The 26,009-nt window shown below is 42.4% G+C and overlaps 1 protein-coding gene across 1 annotated transcript in view; it reads right to left on the bottom strand.

Annotated features, from left to right (window-relative positions):
* Positions 1-11,521: 11,521 nt before the first annotated feature.
* Positions 11,522-26,009, bottom strand: part of EMP1 (epithelial membrane protein 1) — a 63,206-nt gene continuing 48,718 nt past the window's right edge. The window contains exons 4-5 of the mRNA XM_033935210.1: positions 22,540-22,680; positions 11,522-15,023 (exon numbers count right to left, since the gene is read on the bottom strand). Coding sequence (XP_033791101.1) covers positions 14,860-15,023; positions 22,540-22,680 — 305 coding nt within the window. The 3' untranslated portion in view covers positions 11,522-14,859. The remainder of the gene's footprint in view (positions 15,024-22,539; positions 22,681-26,009) is intronic.

Genomic DNA, 26,009 nt, shown 5'->3' with positions numbered 1-26,009 from the left:
TTGAGGGAGTCCAGAGAAGAGCGACAAAGTTGATAAAGGGTATGGAAAACTTCTCATATGCTGAAAGATTGGAAATGCTGGGGCTGTTCTCCCTGGAAAAGCGGAGACTTAGGGGAGACATGATAGAAACCTTCAAAATCATGAAGGGCATAGAGAAGGTAGACAGGGACAAATTCTTCAGGCTGTGGGGAGCCACAAGCACAAGGGGGCACTCGGAGAAATTGAAAAAGGACAGGTTTAGAACAAATGCTAGGAGGTTCTATTTCACTCAGAGGGTGGTGGACACATGGAACGCGCTCCCGGAGGCTGTGATAGGCCAGAGCACGCTACAGGGGTTCAAGGAGGGTCTAGATAGGTTCCTAAAAGAAAAGGGGATAGAGGGGTACAGATAGAAGTAGAGATAGGTTATAGGATTAGACAGAAACCACTTCACAGGTCATGGACCTGATGGGCCGCCGCGGGAGCGGACCGCTGGGCGCGATGGACCTCTGGTCTGACCCAGTGGAGGCAACTTCTTATCTTCTTATGTTCTTAACCTGCGAAAGGCATCCGACGTGGAAGGCTGGCTGGAAGACGGAAGAGGAATCCCCTGAAGCGGCGCTTCCTGGACTGTAAGTGCTCGTTTATCGGGGCAGTGCTTGGTTTGCGAGTCAAAAGTTTGCTTTGTGTTATGCTCGTCTTGCAAAACACTCGCAAACTGGGTTACTCGCAAACCGAGGTTCCACTGTAGTCTCAATAACCAAGATTTATCAATAAGAGAGCCAAAGTGGCTACTAATGTTGCAGGTGTTACCACTTCCTTAGCTGACTTCTCCAAAATCTCAGTAATATTCAATACATTACATTACATTACATTACTGGCTTATATTCCGTCTGTACCTTGCAGTTCTAAGCGGATTACATCAGAAAGATAACTGGACATTTCCAGGAAGAGAAATACAATTAAAGAAGTTGGACCTAGTACATCAAAAAGATAGCTGGACTTTTCCAGTAAAAGGAATACAATTAAAGGCGTAAGGTCTAAAGCAATTTTGATGAGAGGATTCTAAGAGGGGGTGAGAGGGAAAAGGATGGGATTAGGACGTTTGGGTTAATTTCTTGAATAGTAGGGTCTTGATTTCTTTGCGGAAAGCCTTGAGGTCAGTTGAAGCTGTCAGTAGGTTGGTGATGGTGGGGTCCAATTTAGCTGCATGTGTTGCTAGTAAGTTGTCATACATCTTTTTGCGTTTAGTTCCTTTAAAAGGGGGGTAGGAGAAAGGGGATTGGGTTCTCCTCTGTCTGGTTGAGAGGTTCCTGTTTAGACGGTTGTTTAGGTGGGTGGGTGCCGTTCCGTTTAATGTTTTGAATAACATGCAGTGTAGTTTGAATTGGATGCGGGCTTGTATTGGAAGCCAGTGTGAGTCTAGGAAGGCGTTGGTGATGTGGTCAAATTTTCCAAGGGAATAGATCATTCTGAGGGCAGTGTTCTGCACGGTCTGTAGTTGTTTTATTAGGTAGGTGGGACAGGAAAGGTAGAGGATATTGCAATAATCCAATAGACTTAGGACTAGGTATTGGACTATGAGTCTGAATTGTTCTTTTTCAAAGAATTTTCTGATTTTGCGAAGGTTGCGCATGGTGAAGAATGTTTTTTGTGTGATTTTGTTGATTTGCAACCGAAGAGTGCAACCTCTGTCTACTGTTACTCCAAGGAGTTTGAGAGTGGGTTGTAAGGGATATTTGGTGGTTTTTATTTCTAGTTCAGTTATAGAAGGGGTTTTGTCCTTTTCAAGCAGTAGAAATTTAGTTTTATCTGGGTTGAGCTTCAGTTTGTGTTCTGTCATCCATTTTTCCACTGCTTCTAGGGTTTTTTCCAGGGTGCCTGATTTGGTGGGGTCTTGTGTGTCAAAGGGGAGGAGTATGGTGATATCGTCTGCATAGCTGAATGAAGTTACTTTGAGTTTGTCTAACAGGGTACCGAGGGAGGAAATGTAAAGATTGAAGAGCATGGGTGACAGTGGGGAACCTTGGGGTACTCCGCAGGGATTGGTCCAAGGCTCCGATATAAGATCCTTTGTTTTTACTCTGTATGTTCTTGTTTTAAGGAATCCTTGAAACCAGTTGTATACTTCGCCTGAGATCCCTATTGCTTCTAATATCTGAAGAAGTATAGTGTGGTCGACCAGGTCAAATGCGGCAGAGAGGTCGAGTTGAATTATCAGCATCCTTCTTCCTTTGCTAAGGTGCTGTCTGGCTATATCTAGAAGGAGAAACTAGCAGTGTCTCGGTGCGGTGGTTAGATCTGAACCCCGATTGAGTTGGGTGGAGTAGGTTGTGGTCTTCAAGGTAGTTGGTGAGGTATTTGGCAACCAGACCTTCTATTAGTTTAACATATAATGGAATTGAGGCAATGGGTCGGTAGTTGGAGGGGGTGTCTATTGGTCCTTTGGGATCTTTCAGTATTGGGGTGATTATGATTTCCCCTAGGTCTTGTGGGAATTGGCCTTCCGTGAGAGTTGTTTGGATCCATTGCAAGAGGCAAGCTCTAAATTTGGGGGATGCATTTGTCAGTAAATATGAGGGGCAATTGTTCAGGTCGCATGACGCTCGACTGTATTTTCTGTAGAGTCGGTTCATGTCCAACCATTGCACCTTTGTAAAGTTGGACCAGTGCCTGTCAGCTGCAGTGGCTTCATCTGTTGTAGGGTTTATTATGATCTCGTCTAGGAGGGTCGGTGAGTTGTTGAAGGAGGCTCTAATATTGGCGATCTTGTTCTTGAAATGGTCCGCTAGTTGGGTGGCCGTTGGAGGGTGGATTCCTTGAGTGGTTAGGAATGGTTGAGTGTCGGTGAGGTTCTTCACAAGTTGGAAGAGTTTTTTTGTGTCTAAGGATTCTGTGCCTATTAGTTTGGAGTAATAAGCTCTTCGTTTTTCCTTAAGTTTGATCTTGTATTGTTTTATTAGGTTTCTCCAAGCTACTTTGGTTGGTTCTTGGTTCTTTTTTTGCCATGCTCTTTCGAGTTGTCTGCAGTGTCTTTTTAGTTGAAGAAATTCTGTGTCGAACCATTTGTCTGAAGATCTGCAGAGTTTGTGTTTTGTCTTTTCTGGGGCTAGTCCGTTCAAGGTTGTTTCGCTCAGGGAGCGCCACTGGTGAATGAATACATTGTGGTCTATGGAGGCGATTGAGGGGTCTACTGTGGTCCAGAATGTAGAAGGGTCGATTTTTGGTCGGGTTTTGAAAGAGGTTTTGTGGGTTTCGTGCTTGTTTGTGCTTTGAGTCCAGTTGATGTTGAAGGTGAATTTGAAGTGGTCTGACCAGAGGGAGGGGTGCCAGGCCCCATTGGAGATATGAATGTTTGGTGCGTGGGGGTGTTGGGACATGTAAGCTGCAATATCAAGTTGGTGGCCTTTTTCATGTGTGGGTTGAGGATACAGAATTTGGTAGGAGAGTGCATTGAGGTATGAGATTATGCCAGCAGCTTGTTTGGAAGAGGTGTCTTCTAGGTGGAGATTTATGTCTTGAAACACATAAATGTGTACAATAATTTAACAAACGCCACGCCTCAGAGACCGAATGTTCAAGCAAATCTTGCTAGATGAATAAATCGGTTCAAATCTCAATCATTGGCAAGTGGCTATTGTGAGTATTGTGATACTTTCATTCAATGTCTCAAAGATTTTTTCAAAAAGATTTTTTTCAAACAATATTATTTTTTCAAAATTTTCAATAGATGTATACACATCTTAAGTACCAAATACTATGAGAGATATAAGAGAAAGTGCATGTTTTCAAGATAAAGCACTTATCTTAATCGATGTTCACACTATTTGAAATAGTGTGAACATCGATTAAGATAATGAATTCCGGAAGATGAAATCTTCAAGATCGTGTTTTGTGGTGTTCCATTTTCCTGGAGCTATGTAGCAGAGGATGCAGGTTAGGGTGTCTTTGAGTTAGTTACTGGAAAGTTGGACGGCAAGCAGGTCTGATTGTGGGGCGGAGTGTTTGTCTAGGACAGTGATGGTAAGGTTGTTTTTTACTAGGATGGCCAGACCGCCCCCTCGCTTTTTTTCTCGGCAGACTAATTCAAGTTTGTATCCCTTGGCAATACTTGTCCTTCAGTAGGCTCAGGTTGCTCTTGATGCGGAGTTTTACTGGGGAGATAATAAACTTGAGCAAATGATGGAGATTACCTTCCGGTATTTCCAAAATTTCTGATAAATATCTCTTAAGCATATCTCTAGGAGTTACCATGGTTATTCTTGGAAAGTTTATCAATCTCAAATTATTGCTACGTGCCTGATTCTCTAAAGACTCCACTTTTCTTCTAAGAAAATTGTCTTTAATTTTAATTTCCTGGAGTTGTTTTATTGAAACCATATCCTGCTGAGTCTTTTGAAGTAAATTATTAGAAGAAGTCATATCCAATTTTAATTTTCCCAATTCTTCTGAATGGTGGATAAGTTTATTTTCAATCTGCTGGAAATTGGGACTAATTACCTTCGCAAAATTTGCTACCAGGTCCCATAGGGCTTCTAAGTTCACCTCAGCAGGTCTATCCCAAAAAGTAGCTTGTATTGTAGTACAAAGTCTCTCACCTTCCTTTGGATGTTCTGGTTTCTGTTCCCTCTAGTTCAGTCCTCCTCCAGTTGTTAGGGACCCCACAGCGTCTTCTTTGGAGATTACCCAAACCGTGGTCTCCATTTCCAAGCTTCCCAAAGTTAGATTGTCTGCCTCTGGGGAAAATAACACCCCTTTCTCCAGGATTTCCTGACCCCTGGGTGAGCTGGCCAACTGTGGTGGAGGAGGCAGTGCTCTGACATCCGGGCTAAGAGTAGTGTCTAGCCCAGGAGGAGTCCCGTCAGTCTCACCAACACCAGAGATCCTCAGCGGGCTTATAGCAACCGGATCCACTGGAGCAGCTCCCTGCATCCTCCGAAGAAGTTCCTCAATGTTGCCGAGGGATGGCACCCCGGAGTGCCGCGAGGCGCCAGCAGCACTCCTGTCTCTCCTCTTCATCATCGCAGGTACGTCCAGGCCGGAAACAGCAGTTTTCAGCCAAAATTCGTTCAGGAAGAAGCACTTCATTCGGGAGCTTGTACCCAATCTCCTAGGCTGCGGCCATCTTGGATCTGGTTTGTTTGTTTTTTATGTTATTTATATATTTATTTTCATACATTTTATAGGTTTTAAAGTTGGTCCTGACCCTGGTCCCTGGTCTTTGTGCCCCTCTTGCCTTCATCTGGGCAACTACCTAGCACCTCCTATAAGAAGGGGGCTTACACCTACATCAAATCATGGTTGAAACATGTAGAAATTAAATAATATTTATTTGGATGTACAAAGAGTCTGAAATACCTCTGTAGCCACATAATTGTCTTAAAAATGTCATTTATGCAGTTCATTTACCTCCTCCTTTACAAAGCCGCGCTATCGTTTTTAGCATAGGCCAATGCGGTATCAGCTCTAATGCTCAAAGAATTCCTAGGCGTCATCTTTGGCACTTTCTCTGATGTCACATCCGAAGTTAAAAAGGTATGGGGCAGGGTGCAGGTGTGCGGTGGGGGGGCGAGGAAGCGGTGGGAGAGGGACACCACCGCATCAGACGCCGGTCACCCTTGCTAATCCACTGCTTAGATTAGAATATGTAGATTTTCTTCCATATATTTTTTAAACATGTCTTAAGAAGACATTAATGGGTGTTTTAACATTTGATAAAGTGAAGAATTAAAAAGCATAAAGCATTTCCCATATCTTCCAATTTTTTAATCAACTATGCCCTATTTTTGAATCAAGGAAAACTGTACTTTCTGTAGTTTAGCAGTCTGACCTCTGACCTTCCAAAGTGCCCATCCTTTGCTCAGATGCCTTGGTGTCTTTACCATGTTCAAGGAGGAACATGTAGAGGACATCAATTTAGTATGAGCAGTTAATGAGTTATGGCAGAAGGTAGCACATCCTATAGAGAAGAGATCGTTAAGGTTTCAGGTTTCACCAAAGGGGCATGGAGCACAGAAGCTAAATCCTTTCCTTGACAGCAGAGGGACCATCCTTCTCTCCACCTCTCAGAAATGCCCTGGGGGAGCTCACAGTCAATCCCACTTTTGTCTCTGTACTACTCCGGGTCCTCTCCATCAACAGCTATGTCCCCAGTGACTCCAAATGGACCCATTGCTCTCCCTCCACAGACCATGCCAGGTGTGGCATTCTCAGACCCAGTTTTGTAAAAGGGGGAGGAGTTAGTTTGTGATTACATACTAGGCAAAGGTGTTTTCTGTGTTCTGTGTGTTTGAAAAGACATGGTTTTCTGTTAGGATTGACTGTGTAGGATTGATCTATTCTGTACTAGTCTGGCTTGTTTAGTTTTACAATGGGTGTATTGATGTACTGCTCACTGCAGTATGTAAGATGCTGCCTTTTCCTAGATATGTGACGTGTGGATTGTTAATAAAAATCATGTTTTTCATAAAGATGGGGGGGGGGTTGTCAAAAAATGATAGGCCCTGGGTGTCACATATGCTAGGTACGCCACTGCTATTGGGATGTCCAAGCACCCAGCATTCTTAGCAAACTGGCCACACGGACAGACAATAGGGGCACTCTAGTGGGTTCTGCAGTGACTGTCACATTTAAAAGTCCCAGGTATACATGTCAATATAACCTGCTTGTATTGTAAGGTGAGCCCTCAAAACCCACCTAAATCTTACTGTACCTGCCTTTATACCACAATAGTCCTTATGCCTGCAGCTGTCATCTTTATGTAGGTACAGTAGGTTTGGGGTGGGTTTGGGTGGGCTCATTATACAATATAAGTAGGTTATATAGTGACATATACCTGGAACTTTTAAATATGACAGTCACAGCAATAACCCCTAGAGTGCCCCTCTGCACTGCTGGGCTCAGCTGTCTGTGTGGCCATCTGAAGCTGTAAGAGGGGGGTGCTGAAAAGTTCTCAATAAGAGAATGATGTGGATATGGTTCAATCAATGATCTGAAACAGTGTCAAAAACATAGAATTTCGTTTCTGCAAATTGGCACTTAACGAAATAAGATAATTCTTTTCAGCTACAGTGGCAAAATAACACTCAGATTTTAGGAAATTGGTTGGTTGGACTGAGAACTTTTCAGCACCCCCTCGTAATACAGGCTAGAATGTACTGGGGGGGGTCACATCATTGGGTGGTAGGAGGGGGTTGGTGACCACTGGGGGAATAAGGGGGGGTAATGCCTTAATCTGTCCAGTGATCATCTGGTAGGTTTGGGCACCTTTTAAACCCTTATTCGTTTTTAAAACAGGTCTAGCTCCAAACGTCTAAAAAAAGCCCTGGATGTTTTGTTAAAGGTCTGATGATTCCTGCAGAACGTCCAAGTCCTAAGACCTCTCTAAGACCACCCAAAACACGCACCCTTAAGATTTAGACACAAAACAACCAGAAAGATATCTGGAAAGTCAGTTTTGAAAATGCCCACTTGGACTTTTTGACTAGTAAGACATCTAAGTGCCAGTTTATACTTTTTTTTTTGGATGTCTATCTTTTTTGAAAATGAGCCCCATAATACAATGTCTCCACTAAGATTAAGTCATGTTTTGAGTATCAAGTTTCCACGATTATATAAGGACAATAGAATTTTGCTGGATACATGGCAGATATTAAACTATATTAATAATTTAACACCTATTTCGATACATAAATCCAAGTATCAGCCCCTTTGGCTGAACTCCAAGATTCAAATTGGCGGGTTTAAGGTCATCTGGAAGCATTAGATGAAGGCAGGTATATGCACTTTGGAAGATATAATGTCAGATGGTAAACTGCTTGACTGTTCACGATTGCAACATACATTTGGTCTTGCTAAATCTTAAAATTACAGATGGTTGCAGTTGAAGCAGGCCATTCAGGAAGGGTTCCCTGACTGGAAAAATCTTAAAAATCAGTATAGCTTGCCGGTCTTGTGTTTTCAAGTGGACTTCCTGCGACACCAGGCCGCTCAGTGGTATAAATTAATATCTGGATTTTTGTAAAAGAAACCAAAGACTGGTCTTCGTGACATTTGGAGCATTGAGATAAAGCATCAGATTACTGCGTCTCAATGGCCACAAATCTGGACTTGGAGGATGAAATGTACGGTGTCTGCATCTATGAGACAAACATGGTTTTTCTTATTACATAGAGCATTTTGGACCCCAGTTCATTTACAGAAATTAGATAGTTCAAAGTCTAATAGATGCTGGCACTGTCATCTTGAAGCTGGGACATTGGACCATTTACTGTACTATTGTCCCTTGATACTTAAATTTTGGAGATCCATATGGGATCAAGTGAACAATATATTAGAAAATCCAGTGGCATTAACGTATGATACCATTTTATTTGGGACATTAATAAGAGCTAAAAGCCTAATATCTGCTTGGAAAACACACTTCTCTTTATAATGACTGGGGTTGCCATACAACTTATATTGAAGAATTGGAAGAACTGGGATAGGTTAAATTATACTTTGTGGGGGGAATCTCTTTGTCATACTTTTAAAATGGAACGTCTGATGGTTATACAGCAGGGAAGTTACAGGAAATTTCTGGATTTTTGGGAGCCATTGACTAAATTCTATAAGGAATGATATCTGACTTTATTTTACTGACCTTTAAACATATACATCTAGGGTGGGAGGGAGGGTGGGGAGGTTTGCATTGGAATTGATTCGGGGATTTTTTTAGGTAGTTTCTTGTGGGTATTTATTTTCTTGATTACTAGGTTGGAGGGTGGGGGAAAATAATTGCTCATTAATATCTGTAAGTTTAATGTGCTTTTCTTGTAATATTATATGTACATGAATTATTTGTATGCACAATTGTAGTTTGGAAATTTAATAAAGTTTTTTTTTTTTATAAGAGATTTCTTGCGAATTAAATGAGATAGGAACCATAGGAGAAAAAATATCATATAGGCAAAAGGCATTCGAGTCTTGACCAGTGTGACATACCAAAGCAATCCCTTGAGTCTAGGGTAGAGGTCTGCACGGGAACGGGGATCACGGGAATCCCGCGGGTCCCGTGGGAATCCCCTCATAACCTATGGGACTCCCACAGGGACCCCCCTCTGGCCCACGGGATTCCCACGGGGACCCCCTCTAGACAATGGGACTCCCACGGGGATGGAAAGCTTTGGAAGAAGTTTCAAGTTTTATTAGGATTTTATATACCACCTATCAAGGTTATCTAAGCGGTTTTACAATCAGGTACTCAAGTATTTTCCCTATCTGTCCCGGTGGGTTCACAATCTATCTAACGTACCTGGGTTCGTCTATATAATATAATGGACACATCAGCCTTAGTAAAAGAGGGGTTCCACCAAAGAGATTCCACAAAGAAAACAGCAAAACAAACTGTGAAATTGATGATCTTGTCAGAAGTAATTGCTGCTTTTTATGGGGTTGGGCGGGGATGGAGGTAATTCCTGGCGGGGATGGGTGGGGACGGAGAGGATCCTGATGGGGACGGGCGGGGATGGGTGGGATTTCTGTCCCCGCGCAACTCTCTAGTCTAGGGCGGGGTAAAGGAGCCTGCTGACAAAACTGAAGACCCTAAAGCAGCGTTCACATGAGCCGCCACATCCACTCTATAAAATTTAGAATTAAAGACCCACTAGTCAAGACTTTTGCACTAGAAACGACCTTTACATGCAGAAAGTACTTTATATAAGTACTTTGTGCAAATTATGAGCCAGACATACTAAGCTTTCTTTTCATAGATACAAAACAACAAAAGTCTTTAGTATCTCCGGCCCTCTGTATGTAAGTAAGCAGTTGTTACCCTCTCAATCTTGATGTCAGTAGTAGAGAATGACACAGGAACTCAATTTCCCTGTCCCATCCCTGTGAGTTTTGTCGCTGTCCCTCTCCCTGCCCCATTCCTGTAAGCTTTGCCCTAACAGCACAGGCCTCAAACACTTCTGATTTTAAAGCGTTTAAGGGTTTGTGCAGATGAGGATGGAGCTTGCAGGAATGGGGCAGGGACAGGAAAATGATCCTACAAACAGCACCTAGTGGTTGATTGACAACTGCACTGAATAGAGTTAGACACCATATAATCAGGGCTTTAATACATAATGAGTTGCAGTAGGGACTCACGTGCTAATCTAATCGAATCTTTGGTTTATATACCGGGTCATCTCCCAGTGGAGCTCAACTCGGTTCACATATAATTAAGACTAGAGTACATAGCAGAAAACATAGAAGGAAGAACTAATTAAAAACCAAAATATATATGAAAAGCATAAGAAAAATAACTATAATATTATCATTTCATTGAGGCTGTAGTTAAACCATTTAAAAATTGTGAGAACAACAAAGTTTACTACTACTGCTTATCACATATAGCGCTAAAAGGCGTACGCAGCACTGTATATTTTTACATTTATAGACGGTCCCTGCTCGGAAATGCTTACAATTTAACTTGGACAGACATGACATATAGGGTTGGGGATGCAGAACCCAAGGCGAGAGGAGTTAGGAGTCAAAAATGGGAAGCACTCTTGAAAATGGGAAAAAGAGCGTATGGCCATTAATAGTGAAAACAGAAAAATTGGCCGCTTTACCCCAATAAAATGGCCTTAGCACGTGGCAATGACCTGCACAAGGACATGCCGAGGCCACCTTTTACAGTGTCAGGTCAAAAGTGCGCCGGGACAAAGGCGCGCCCAGACAATTGAGCGTAGCGCGCGCCGCCGCGCCTCTCTAAATTACTGTTTTTAGCGCTCCGACGGGGGGGCATGGGGGTAACCCCCCCCCCACACTTTACTTAATAGACATCGCGCCGCGTTGTGAGGGCGTTGTGGGGGGTGTGGGGGGTTGTAACCCCCCACATTTTACTGAAAACTTCACTTTTTCCCTGTTTTTAGGGAAAAAGTTCAGTTTACAGTAAAATGTGGAGGGTTACAACCCCCCAAAGCCCCCATAACGCCGGCACGATGTCTATTAAGTAAACTGGGGGGGTTCCCCAACAAAACCCCCGTCAGAGCCCCTAAAAACTGTAATTTAGAGCGGCGTGGCAGCGCGCGCTGCGCTCAATTGTCGGCGCACGCTTTTGTCTTTCACGCCGTTGTCTATGAACCCCTTTTACCACGGTTTGGTAAAAGGACCCCCTAAGCTTGTGCCTCAGGTAATGAAGAGTTGTGACTTACCCCAAATCACAAGGAGCTACAGCAGAATTTGAACCAGCCATTGCTCTAACCTTTGAGATCCATTTGCTACACTGCCTCCATTGTATGTAAATAGATCTCATGCATATTCATTAGGGACATCCTGAAAGCCTGACTGGATTGTGGCCCTCGTTCCCCACCCCTGCTCTAGTGTCTCCAGATCTAGCTCGTGCATATTCATTGTGGCTATCCAAAAACCCAGACTGTTTAGTCGAGCCAACAGGATTGGTTTAGGAAACTAGCCTAACCCCATTCCCTGCAAACAAGACTGAGGCCTTGGGTGGTGACAGCATGCAGAGTCAAGAACTTATTGATCCACTCAAATATATTCCACACAGCTTAAATGGAAGGAGAACATGTTTTTAATACCTAGGATTATAAATGCTTGTATCAAAATATTTACAGTTAGTGTATACAATAATGTCTTATTTCACCAAAGAACAAGCCAAACTCTAGAACAATGGCACATGTGAAATACAATTTACTTCTAAGGAGAATGTGTGAACAAGGGAGAATGTATGCATCAGATTCTCACATATATTCAGATGTATCTGTGGAGAGACAGATGGGCAACCGTTATAACATGGCAAGAGACGCCATTGTACTAACTGCACAGAATGGTTCTCTCCACCACTGGACAATCATGACTGGGGATAACTACATGGAATCAAGCCCTCACCATTGCATTAACTAGTGAAACTGTTTTATTTAAAGAGTTATTACTGCCATGATTGTTCTACAAGCCAAGAGAAATTAGAACTGTCTTTTTCTGGCAATAAATTAAGGGGCAGAAATTCAGCCTGCCACAGTTACTGGGTTTTACAATGCCAGCTGCCAAAAGTAAAATAACCTACCAGACACTCACGCTGGTACCAGGAACCTAGATGGCGCTGAATATCCAGCAATCAGCCCAAACCAGCATTGCTATCTGATAAGTGATGATATTCTAACCACTAACTGGATTTTTTTTTTTAATCAAAGTTAGGATAGATGTTTTCTAGTCCTAAATGTGGCTGGTTAGCGGTTTGAATATCGCCACTAATGGGATAACTTCAGGCTGGGCCCAAGCTCCACCCCTCATGCACTGTCCATATAGTGCCAGGGTGGTCAGAGGGAATAATCCGTGGCAAATGTGCCACTCCATATCCTGCTCACCAGCGCTCATCCAGTTAGAAACACTCGCTAACTAGACAAGTGCTATTTACTATCGGTCGATAAGTGTAAGAGAATTTATGAAAAGAGTAAATGGAAACTGTTTGGCTGTGAGAGATTCCCTAGCTGTAACGATACTGAACAAAAGCTGATGATAGAACTAAATTTTCACATCAGTTTTCCTGCACAGTTGTATGAAAACTAATTTTCACAAAAGCAATAGCCTATTGTGGGGGGAGGATTTGTTGCCAGCAATTACTTCCTGGGTGGAGTAGTTAGTTAGCATTTGGGTTTCCATCACACAATAGACTCAGGACTTAAGAAGGCTTGTTTTGCTTTTCAATCATGTGTCTTTGAGATAAAGGCTTAGGGCTAGATTCACTAAGCTTTGCGAGCCTTCTCCAACCAGTTTGCGAGCCTTCTCCGACCCCGACCCGATTCACTAGCCTCCTGGCCGATCAGCCTCCCACCCGATCCGATCTGCCCATGCAAATAAGGGGAAATGACATGCAAAGTAGGAAGGCAGCAATTCACTAAACAGAAGAAGGAACACCGATTGGGCTGGCTGATTCAAAAAGAAGCGACTGCTGAGGACCAGTCGCTGCCGACTCTCCTGCTCTCTGCCGCCCTGCCCCTGCCGACTCTCCTGCTCTCTGCCGCCCTGTCCCTGCAGTGTTAGCCCGCAGTTTTAACCCGCGGGTTAAAAGCGTGTTCTGTTCCATCTGCAGCGTGTTCTATCCTGGCTAAAGTGTGTTCTGTCCACTCAAAACTGCAGCCACCCCCCCCCCCTACCCTTTGTTTTGACCTCGCTAGTGCGATCTACGCATGCATCTGGATCGATCTGCAGTGATCCGTGGGGTCACTGTGGGGCGTACCTCCGATCAAATTAATTTCCATGAGGATGCATAGTGAATCCGTCGGCCGGCAAGACTCGGCCTCGGATCGGATCGGAAAGGTAAGGTGAGTTTAGTGAATCTAGGCCTTAGTGCATTAGGCCCTTAGTAATTCAAAACGCTCCCTACCTAGAACCCATTATTGCTAAGATATTTTACACTCTAGGTATAACTGTATTTATTTTTATTCTTAATATACTGTATTCACAAGATTACTCTGATTTAAAATCTGTATACTGAAGAACTTTTTTTTTTTTTAGAGATTAAGGGCTGGGATGATGTGGAAAACGAAGATGCTTGAAACCCAAAGGCCTTTACATGTGTTGAATAAAAACTAGTTATGAGGCAAGAAAATCAAGGTCTCTTCCTGTATACAGTACTAGAGATCTGGGCAGCTGCTGGTTGCATGCAGATCCTGTGTTTGATAGGGGCTCTGGAAGACCTTTCTCACTGTCCCATTTAATGTCATAGAACAGAATTAATAAAGAAAGGATGATGTCTTCTTCTTCAGGAATACATTTAATACTACATTCATAATAAGGGATTTTAATTTCCAATAATTATTTTTAGGTTGGAGATGCTATGCATGTTTTAACTTCATTATTGAAAAGGTCTATAAGAGGTGGGGGGAAGGGTTAGAAAGATGTATACCTAGGTTTTCCCGTACTTGCCCACATAGATTCTAACTTAAAACACTGTTAAGTTGATCTGGATTGATTTGTGCATGTTTACTAACTAATTGGTTTTATTCTACTGTATTTTTAACAGGTTTTTGTATTTTTTTTCCAATAAATAAATACAGAACAGGAACTTACAATGCAACCACTTAAATTTCACTTTGAATTCTTATGAGTAAATGCCTACATTACAGTTTCCTTATTTTTTTTTTCTTTACTTTATAGTGTTTCAGGCATGGATTTATTATTTTATTACACCTCAAGTCAAAATCTTTATTCAGGATACAGTACGATGCCAAGGCATACAACACATTCCTCAAAGCTTCCCTGCTACTGAATTATAAGTTACTTAACCCCAAATTATTATTATTTCTTTATTTTTAAAGGAATTTTGGGGAAAAACTGCCTCATGATTCTGCCTTTGGAATGGAAATAAATAGGCAGCAGAGCAACTCCATGAGAACCATGAGAAGGGCAAGCACCCTAACCATAAAATGAAGTTACACCCCAAATTGTCATAGCTGAACTCTGGTGACTGATAAGTTCATACCAGACTATGTGTCTTTCTTCCTCACTAATTAATTCATTTCATGTACTTTTTTTTATTATTATTTAGATACATGACTCTATAAGTGGAACAGGATGTCTATAGCAGAATATTACATGGCAAGGGAAATGCAAAAACAGGTTGTACCCCATAGCCCTCAGTTCTGTGAAAGGGGTAGACGTTGCTGATACTTGTGGTTTTGATCTGAGCTTTCTTTAAATGTGAGACTTGTGGAGAGCCACCTCTAATGGATCAGCTGTAGCTTTGGCACAAGCATCCTCTTCCTCTCCGTATAGTAGAACCACTGCTGTCTCTCCGTAGTGTTTTTATGCCTGTGCTTGATGAGGTTCCGGGATTATGCCAATCTGTTCTCCATCAGAGACACCCCCTCCCCCCCCCCATTCCTGTGATCCTTATTTCTTTCGGAGTACGAAGTATAGGATCGCCGTGAGAAAGCTGAAGCAAAAGCAGATCCAGGCCAGGATAAAGCAGTAGGCATGATAGGACTCAACATTGATTATTTGTCTGTGTGAAAATCGTGCTGTGTAGATTGAAACGGCAATCAGCACACATATCCCTGTAGGAGCAAAAGTACTTGTGTTAGGAAACATCACAGTGAAAGATTTGCTTCCTGCTCAGTAAAAAAAAATGTGAAACAATTATACCATTACAGTATAATACCTCATTCCTCTGTCTCCCACAATCCTTATTTTGAAGGTTTATATTAATAAAGCTATTTGCACTACCATAATGAAGTAGAAAATGATAATTCATGTTATTAATGAGAATTATGGGCAAAGTCCTCCAAGGCCTTGTATTTAGGGTTACCATTTTTCGGGCCCATTCCACCCCAGCCCCACCCTGTTCAGTCTCCCGCCCCCACAAACCTCCTCTCTTCTTCCCCAACAAGCTCTGGCTGCGACTGGAGGGCCTGGAGCATGTCGGATGTGTGTGATGTCATCCACGCATGCTTAGATGCCCTCCAGATGTGGCCAGAGCTTGTCAGGGCTTTCTAAAACCCAGACAAACTGCCGGGTTTTGAAAAGTCAGTCCGGGACCCTGGACAGTCCTCTAAAAATAGGATATGTCTGGGGTTTCCCGGACTTCTGATTACCCTACTTCTGTCTCCACATTAAGAACTAGATTTACTAAAGTGTGATAACGCTGTTAAAGTGTATTAGTGAATTATTAGATTTTCTAGATTATTAGTGTATTATTAGATTTATTAAAGTATGATAATACTGGTAAAGTGTATTATTAGTAAACAAGTCCCACTGCATAAAGCGAGGCCTGCAATAAATAACATGCATTATTGAGCCCTTGTATTTAGGGGTGAAATCTGGATGCCTACATGTAAACCCCCCATTTGGTAGCTAGGGAGTCAAAATTCAAAGTGATTTAACTGGGCAGGAGAGGTTCTTGCCTGGTTAAATCACCTGTGTGGGCCTATCCACTGATATTCAGAGGCAATATCTAGTTATCAGCAATTACCAAAAAGCCTGAAATTGCAATCTGTTTAAAATTCTGCTACATGACTCATTTTCTACCAACTTCACTTCACTCGCCTTCCCTTTACCTCAAATAACTTCACTGAATCCCTATCTGCCTTTGCAAGTGTCTTCATGCCAAAGCCCTCAGTATCTCTCATGAGAACATAAAATCGCCATACTGGGGCAGATCAAAGTTCCATCAAGCCCAGTACACTTCTCTCTCCGTTTTCGCTGTGATAGGGGATTAACAGACCCGCAAATATAGAAAAAAATGCAAATAACTTTTTCATACGTTTTTCACTGTTTTCTATTAAAAACCATCATGAATATGGTGAATAACATGGTGGAAAACCTGGCCTGTTCCTGAAGGCAAGGCAAAACACAGTGAAGAAAGTGCTGGGAATCGGCCATTTTTCTCTGTAAACGCTTGGAATCTGCGATTTCTCTATGCAAGCTGACTTAATATGGGGGAGGAGTCAGCGAGCTAAAAACCGCAAATAATCGAAACCACGATTGCTGAAACCGCGAATACGGAGGGAGAAGTGTACAGTATTCTATTTCCAACAGTGGCCAACCCAGGTCCTAAGTACCTAGCTAGATTCCCAAGTAGCAACATAAAAACAGATTTTAGGCTGCTTATCCTAGGTAAGGCTAGTCTCAGAGCACTGGTCTTTGACCTAAGAGCTACCACATGAGCAGACTGCTGGACACGATGGACCACTGGCCTGACCCAGCAGCGGCAATTCTTATGTTCTTAAGCCATCTCAATAATGGCCTTTGGATTTCTCTTATAGGAAATTATCCAAACCTTTTTTAAACCCCTCTAAACCAACTGATTTCATCACATTCTCTGGCAACGAATTTGAGTTTAATTACACGTTGTGTGAAGAAATATTTTCTCCGGTTTGTTTTAAATCTATTACTTAGTAGCTTCATCGCATGTCCCCCAAGTCCTAGTATTTTTGGAAAGAGTGAACAAAATTCACATCTACCCTTTCTACTCCCCTATCATATCACCCCTGAGCCGTCTCTTCTCCAAGCTGAAGAGCCCTAGCTGCTTTAGCCTTTCCTCATAAGGAAGTTGTCCCATTCCTTTTATCATTTTTGTCGCCCTTCTCTGTACCCTTTTCTAATTCTGCTATATCATTTTTGAGATATGGTGACCAGAACTGCACACAGTATTCGAGGTGCAGCCATACCATGGAGCAATACCAGTGCATAGTAACAATTTCATCTTTGTTTTCCATTCCTTTCCTGATAATTCCTAACACTCTATTTGCTTTCTTAGCAGCCACCACTCATTGAGCTGAGGGTTTCAACGTATCCTCAGCAATGTGACCTAGTTCCACGAATGCCGATAGTTTTGGGCACAATAATTTATTTAAATTGGTTTGGGGTCCATTGCCATCTTATATTACTTCACTATAGTAGGTCTTTGATTATGAGCCAGTTTTTGTTTATTTTCATACATATCCAGAGAAGGGTTTTGGAGGGGGGGGCTATTTCTGTCCTAATTTTGACCTTTGAGTATTTACACTTGGGGTGGGTGGGAGGATGGGAGGATAATTATTAATTTGATTAGGGTAAGGTTATTGGGAAAATCTATGTTTCTGTGTTTTATTGAATAATCACTGAGTGGTTAGGTGGGAGAAAATGATTGGTTATGTATATTTGTAAGTTGAATGTGCTTGTATTGACGTATTATATATTCATGTATTACACTATTGAAGTATGAAAAATCAATAAAGAATTTAAAAAAAAAGAAATTTTGTCTATGCCGATTCAGGCTATTCCGCCTATCGATAAGATATATTACTTGTCACTATGAGTGAATAGGATTTGAGTAGTGATTTAATCCGACATCAAGAAAAAGCTCAAGAGGATGTAAATCCATTGGAGGATGTTTCTCACATTTTGGAGACTTCACTTACAGAAGTGGCAGAAAGAGCAACTTTGATAGTTTCCTTTGTATTTGCGCAAGACTTGAATGCAGTAAATGAAATTATACATCTGAAACTCTCAGAAAAAGTTTTGTGGTCAAAAAATTTAGATATATCCTGATGTTGCTAAGGTGACACAGGATAGGAGAAAGGAATTTCTTATAATGAGAGATGAAGTAAAAAAAAAAAAATTGGGGGTGGCACCTTTCTATTACCGTACCCATGCAAATGTACAGTTCGCTACTTAGGAAATAAAATATATGTTGTTGGTTTTCACCAGAGCAACTGAGATCTTTTCTGAACCTAAAAAATCTCTCCAGAAATTGAAAGTTTGTGTATAATAGGAACAAACTGGTGAATTAATAGCTCTTTCTTTTGTAATTTAATATTTCCTTGGCCAATCAGACCTTAGACTTAGTGGGGATGGGCGGACCCGCTATGCCTAAGGCCTGATTGGTCCAGGCTTCTAGAGCCTGGGCCAATCAGGCCTTAGGCTTCGGCAGGATGGGCCGGGAAGGGGCGGGCCCGCTTCATTTCAACGAGGCGTGCCTGCCGGCTCAAGACGTGCAAGACCCATCTAAGAACAGGTTTGGTGGAGTGGAGGTTTGGGGGTTGTTAGCGCCGGGGGGGTGCGTCTTCGGGCAGGAGGGATTGGGCACCCTCCTGCCAGCTATCGATATTGTCGGGGGGGAGATCGTTAATGTCGGGGAGGCGGTCGGTAGTGTCGGGGGGGGCGGTCGGTAGTGTGGGGGGGGTGCGTCTTCGGGCAGAGGGTTTGGGCACCCTCCTGGTCAGGGGGCCACGGCCCGCTATACTTATAGCGGCAGAGAGATCCCTTGCCGCGATAAGTGTAGCGGGCCGTGTCTAATCTAACCCGTTTCTCTAACCCGCATCTGTAACATGGACGCCGATTACAGAATCGGGGTTTAGTTTAGGCCGATTCTGAATAGGACGCCTCTCCCGGGCGTCCTATTCAGAATCAGGGCCTAGGTGTCTTGCGGGCCTCGCCTTCAATATAGGCGGCCTGCCTGGGGAGCATTTTTTAAAAAAAATGTGCATCCCGATTGGCTGATTAGACAGCTGTAGGACGCCTACAGCTGCCTAAAATCGGGACGCACTTTTAGAGAATCAGGCCCTAAATGTCATTGTGGAATGCTTTACTGGTTGAGGTGAAGAGAGCTTCTAATATGTTTCAGGTTAGGAAACTTGTGAAGACTATTTTATTCAAGAAAGCATACCCTTGACTGTTACTGGTTTTTAATGTTTGATTCTGCTGCGTTTGATTGTATGTTCTGATTTTATTGCGTATGTTTTTATTGTACCCTGCGCAGAATTGTAGGATGCTGTGGGCAATCCATTTTTAAATAAATATTTCTTTCCTTGCCTTTAGCCTGATTGGTAAATGTGGGGTACAAATGTAAAAATTGCTCAGCTAACAGTGCTCAGCGATTTGCTGTTACTGGCATAATGCCCAGAAATTCAATGCCAAGCCATGTTCTATTTATGCATGACTTCGGATGGTTAAGTGCTGACAACTCCCCAAAATAGACGGTTTTGTGTTAGGTGCTAGCCAGTCATTTTCAGCGACACTATCTGGTTAAGTCAGGGGTGTCCAATGTCAGTCCTCGAGGGCCGCAATCCAGTCGGGTTTTCAGGATTTCCCCAATGAATATGCATGAGATCTATTAGCATACAATGAAAGCAGTGCATGCAAATAGACCTCATGTATATTCATTGGGGAAATCCTGAAAATCCGACTGGACTGCGGCCCTCGAGGACCGACATTGGACACCCCTGGGTTAAGTGCTGCTGAAAGTTACTGGTTAGTCTCAAACAATCAATTTAACCAGTCAGGAGCTGTTACCTTAAAATATTGACCTCATTCTTATTTTTAATATGTGTTAGCAAATGGTAATGCAGTGGTACCTTTTAGTACATTTAGCTCTAACTCAGTGGTTCCCAACCCTGTCCTAGAGGGCCACCAGGCCAATCGGGTTTTCAGGCTAGCCCTAATGAATATGCATATGCATGGAGCAGATTTGCATGCCTCTCACTTCCATTATATGCAAATCTCTCTCATGCATATTCATTAGGGCTAGCCTGAAAACCTGATTGGCCTGGTGGTCCTCCAGGACAGGGTTGGGAATCACTGCTCTAACTTATTCTAAGTCAGGGGTCTCCAAAATCCCTCCTTGAGGACCGAATCCAATCGGGTTTTCAGGATTTCCCCAATGGATATGCATTGAAAGCAGTGCATGCACATAGATCTCATGCATATTCATTGGGGAAATCCTGAAAACCCGACTGGATTCGGCCCTCAAGGAGGGACTTTGGAGACCCCTGTTCTAGTCTTTAAGGACCAAGAGGATTAATAAATGTTACTTCAGGTGAGGGGAGTGGAACACAAATGAGCATAGAATGCCTCAGGTGAGAAACCATTAAATCAGGGGTGTCAAAGTCCCTCCTGGAGGGCCGCAATCCAGTCGGGTTTTCAGGATTTCCCAATGAATATGCATGAGATCTATTTGCATGCACTGCTTTCATTGTATGCTAATAGATCTCTTGCATATTCATTGGGGAAATCCTAAAAACCCAACTGGATTGCGGCCCTCCAGGAGGGACTTTGACAACCCTGATTTAAAGGATAAGAATTTTCCTAGTACCTCACCCTTCTCTTTTTATAACAATGTGGCTAAAAAATGTCAGACTGTGTTAGGGTACAAGTTAAAATATTACAACTCACATAGGAGCATACCGAGAGCCTGACTCCATAGGTGACTCCATAGGTGACACTTGAGGTAAATTTCCACCTGTCCACCCCAAGGCAGAGCTTTTTTGGCTCTTCAGCCAACCAGGAAAGCAGTATATACTAATGCTCAAAGATATGATAGAGATGTTTAAATACCTACGTGGCATAAATGTGCATGAGTCGAGTCTCTTTCAACTGAAAGTAAACACTGGAATGAGAGGGCATAGGATGAAATTAAGAGATGATAGGCTTAGGAGTATTCTAAGGAAATACTTTTTTACAGAAAGGGTGGTAGACGCATGGAACAGTCTCCCAAAAGAAGTGGTGTAGACAGAGACTGTGTCTAAATTCAAGAAGGCGGGGGATAGGCACGTGGGAATCTCTCGGAGAGAGAAAGAGATAATGGTTATTACATAAGAACATAAGAATTGCCGCTGCTGGGTCAGACCAGTGGTCCATCGTGCCCAGCAGTCCACTCATGCGGCGGCCCTCTAGTCAAAGACCAGCATCCTAACTGAGACTAGTCCTGCCTTCCTACGTTCTGGTTCAGCAGGAACTTATCTAACTTTGTCTTGAATCCCTGGGAGGGTGTTTTCCCCTATGACAGATTCCGGAAGAGCGTTCCAGTTTTCTACCACTCTCTGGGTGAAGAAGAACTTCCTTACAGTCTATCCCCTTTCAATTTTAGAGTGCCCTCTCGTTCTCCCTACCTTGGAGAGGGTGAGCAACCTGTCCTTATCTACTAAGTCTATCCCCTTCAGTACCTTGACTGTTTCGATTATGTCTCCTCTCAATCTCCTCTGTTCAAGGGAGTTTCTCTAATCTTTCGCTGTACGGCAACTCCTCCAGCCCCTTAACCATCTTAGTCACTCTTTTCTGGACCCTTTCGAGTAATACTGTGTCCTTCTTCGTGTACGGTGACCAGTGCTGGACACAGTACTCCAGGTGAGGGTGCACCATGGCCAAGTACAGCGGCATGATAACCTTCTCCGATCTTTTGAGGATGGGCAGACTAGATGGGCCATTTGGTCTTTATCTACCATCATGTTTCTATGTTTTTATGTAACCTTTCACAATAAGATGAGATTTGAAGTCTCTGTGAGTTTTTCTTTACCTTTCAGGCAAAGAAAGGCCTTCTGGGTTGCATCTGTGTTTTAGTTTATATTTCCATACAACACAAGGCAAATATATCTTGAGGATTTCAAAACATTGGGGATAGCTAGGATTACCATTGATCAGAAGAGCAACATCTGAGCCTCAGGAGTTGAACTGTGTGATTTCCTGCTGTTTTGGGGCTGATTGGCTCTGCCAATTATGTGACTTCAAAAAGTACTTTAAACTTTGAAATGCCATGGCAGGTGCCCAGTTTCACAGTGGCAGAGGTGTGTCTAAAGAGACACTTTGCCACTTTGAAGCACTGAAGCAGGTCCAAAGATGGACTGAAGGAATTGTGATGGAGTATCTTCTAAGAAGAATAACGATGGAAATACCTTTCCTTTGTAATTGAAAAAAAATTGAAGCATGCCATTGCTCTTCCTTGAACAGTAGCAGTTATAAAGATACAATATTTTATTTTATTCTTCCAGTTCCCTATAAAACAATGGCTATCCAGGTAAGCGTACCTATGAACTATCGTGTGACTTTACTTTGACAGGTAAATGGGAATAATAGATCTTCTTCTGAATCTGGAACATCTGTAAGCCCCATGGCCCAACCCTCAACTCCTCAACTTGATGTTTAAATTCTTCACGGTTGGATGCGGTTCTTCACCTGGGTGAACTTTTAAAGAGGTTCCCAGGAATTACCCTAATCACAGTCTACAATCTTTAAAACTGAACTCTTTCTCAGCCTTTGGAAAAGAGATGGAACAGCAGCGTAAATCCTTTCAAGTGGTGACAGATGGATTATACTTACAGCAGACAAGCATCATGCCTCCAGTGACATAGAAGCGACACCCCTTCTCCAGCGTGAAGAGCTGACCAATAAACGCTGCTAGGGCAATGACAGAGAAGATGATGGCAAGGATCATGAAAGCTTGAACTGCCTTCAGTGCACCTAGAGAGACAGCATACACAAAAACAAAGAGACAGTTATGCAGAAAAATCTCTGCAAAATGAGAGGGAGTAAAACAAGGGCAAGTTGTGTACTAATCATTACAGAATGGGGAAAAAACATAAATGGCCTTCTATTCAGCGGGCCAGGAGCAGGTAATGGCAAGAAATTTCAATTGTTATGAACACAAGACTGAAACAGGTTTCATACACTGCAGCTAAACTTATCTTTGGTAAGAGTAAATTTGATCACATAACCCCTCTGCTCAAGGAATTACATTGGCTTCTAGTGTATCTCAGAATTCAATTAAGTGCATTTGTATTGCATTTAAGATCCTATTTGGCATTTTTCCACTTTGATTCCTTTAGACTGGAATGTTCATAGATCTCATCTCGCCAGAAGTTCTCAAAAATTAAAACTTACATTTCCCTCTCTCAGTGGTAAAAACAGAACCTTTATGAGATTTAGTTATTCTTTTGCTTTTAAATTAACCAAATTCTGGAATGCTTTACCGCTTACATTAAGAAGTTTAGGTTCTTTTGCTTTGTTCCGGAAAGTTCTGAAAACTTTTTTGTTTGCTAAACATTTTGGAAATTAACTATTTCAGTCTACTTTTTCTTGTCAAATTTATGTATTATGTTTTACATGTTATGAATAATGCGTTCCCTCCACTAAGCTGTTTTACAAAATACCTACATTTCCAGATAATAATAATAATAATAATAACTTTATTTTTGTATACCGCATTACCATGGAAGTTCTATGCGGTTAACAGAAGAAGAGACTGTACAATTACAGCGAAGATACAATTTCGTTAATGTTACATTAACATTTTAGACAATGCATTTTTTCAATCAAGTTAAATTTACATTTTAGACGATACATTTACGGAGAAGTTAATTTTTGCAGGTAGGTAATATATTCGGAGTAGTTATGTTTGCTATGAGTTACATACAACAGAGTTACAAATAGAAGTGTTACATACGGCGGTAAAGGGTCTGGAGAGAGTCGAGGTCAGAGGAGGAGGAGGGAGGAGAGGAGAACGTTCAGAGGAATTTGTCAAAAAGGTAGGTTTTAGTTAACTTCCTGAAAGTTTGATGGGGGGGGGGGGAATTGGAGATGAGAGTGGAGAGGCATTTGTTCCAATAAATGAAGTGTCAAAATATTAGATCCTGATTTGGGCATTGGCTAGCGGAGGAAGATTAAGTCAATTACAGTTCAGACTTGGCATTTTTGAGTAATTGGGAGCAGATATCAAAGAAATGGTACATTTTGCACTGGTAAGGAGGCATGACTTTTCAAACAAATGGTAAATTACTAAGATGAAGAAAAATAATAAATTGTAGATTTTTTGGTTAGCAGTGATGTAACCGCATTTCTTTTATAAAACTCCTGGATGTATGTAGCATTGTATAGTGATACTCAAAAACAAATGCGGGATAACATAAAACCTATATAACACTACCTGATTATCTTAGCATATTAAAAATGTTCACCTAACCCCTTATATATTTCCAAATATCATGACAATCCTTATATAACCTGCCTTATGTTTTTTAGCAATATCATGAAATTCTTATGTAATCCGCCTTGAACCATAAGGTAATGGCGGAATAGAAATCACTAATGTAATGTAATTATTGTAAACCGAGTCGAGCTCCTTTTGGTTGATGACCCAGTCTATAAAACTTAGTTTTAGTTTAGTTTATATACAACTAATATAGAAAAAAGAGAGAAAAAGGACCTCAGATGCCTGCGCTACTGACGAGTATAGACTCACAAAATAGCATATGCAGGAACAGGTTTTCTTTCATAGGTCCAAAAAACCTCTCTAGCTGATCAAATAATTATTTTTATTCTTTTTTTTTTTTATTCCTCTTTTACTTTTTTCAAAAATCTGTATTAATCAAGATCAGCAGGAAAAAATTATGCACTTATATGGGTGCTAGTCCGGACCACATTTGGCCCAATTTTAGGACCTATGAAAGAAAACCTGTTCTTTTTTTCGATATTAGTTCTGTATATGAAACCTGTTTCAGTCTTATACACTTAACACTTAGCCAGCTAAGCATTAATATTCAGCACAAGATGGCTGCTGAATATTAGTGCTTAGCAACAAAAACCCCAAAAAGAGGAGTACTGAAAAGTATAAGGAGAAAAAGTCTCCCCTGACCCGAAAGGAGTGAGGTGGAAAGACAGCCCGAACAAGCACCTAATAAATTATTGAAATGAATGGGAGGCCCTCAGTGGGGAACACGGCCCCTAATGCCCAGCTGTCACAATCATACACCCAGAAGGGTATTACTTGTGAAACATCCTCGGGCTTTCCCAAGTGCAATTTTAATGTGAAATAACTAGTGCACAAACTAGTGTGCTAAAAGTGAAAATTACTAAATAAGAAAAAAAAAAAAAAACCCCCCAATAAACTGGTCAGGCTGTCTCTACCCCTCACCCAAGGGTACAGTAGCAGCCAAAATCATCCGGGCCAAACAAAATCACAAGCCGGACATAGAAGGTAGTGAGGTACTTAGCTTTTCCCAAAAAAGATCCGGTGTAGGACGCCATGTAGCCAGCATATATTAGATCCATGTTTGTTCGGGCTGTCTCTCCCCCTCACTCCTTTCGGGTCAGGGGAGACTTTTTCTCCTTTGAATATTAGTGCTTAGCAGCTAGCCCGATCACCGGATATGTCGCACAGCATAGCCAGTTAGCACCACTATTCAGTGGCGCAGTAAGAGAGAAGCGAGGGGAGCGGTATGCCCCAGGAGCCTCCTCCTCTCTACTCCAGCTCCTTCACACCCCTCCACCCACCATGCGTGTGTCTTCATTTCCCCCCCCACCCTTCATCATACCTCTGCCTCTTCCCTAGCACGAGCAGCAACTCCAACCCGCTGCTCACACCAGCCTCGGCTCTCCCTGTGGCGTCACTTCTGGTTCCCGTGCCTAGGAAGTGATGTCAGAGGGAGAGCCGACGCTGACAGGGAGTTGGTGATGCTGCTCACGCCAGGGAAGTCAAAAGAGGTTGGAAATGGGTGCGGGCGCAGCGGGGGGGTTTTTTAGGAAGGAGCGAGTGGCGGAGAAGAAGGTGGGGGGAGGGGCACCACCGCCCCAGGCGCCTCTCACCCTCGCTACACCAACTTAAAAGTTTAGCGGACAGACAGAATCACCTAAATAGCAGGTCTATCTTTGGCCGCTAGAACTTAGCCTGTATGCCGATGAATAACAGCTTAACCGGCTATGTCAAAAGCGGCTTTAAAAAACACCCAGAAATTCAATGATGGCCACCAGCTATGATCCGACATTGAATTTCCAGGTTCGCCTTCGACTGTGGG

This window comes from Geotrypetes seraphini, chromosome 2 (assembly GCF_902459505.1).
Source record: "Geotrypetes seraphini chromosome 2, aGeoSer1.1, whole genome shotgun sequence".
In the NCBI taxonomy this organism is placed as follows: domain Eukaryota; kingdom Metazoa; phylum Chordata; class Amphibia; order Gymnophiona; family Dermophiidae; genus Geotrypetes; species Geotrypetes seraphini.
This window is presented reverse-complemented; position numbering and strand designations above follow the sequence as displayed.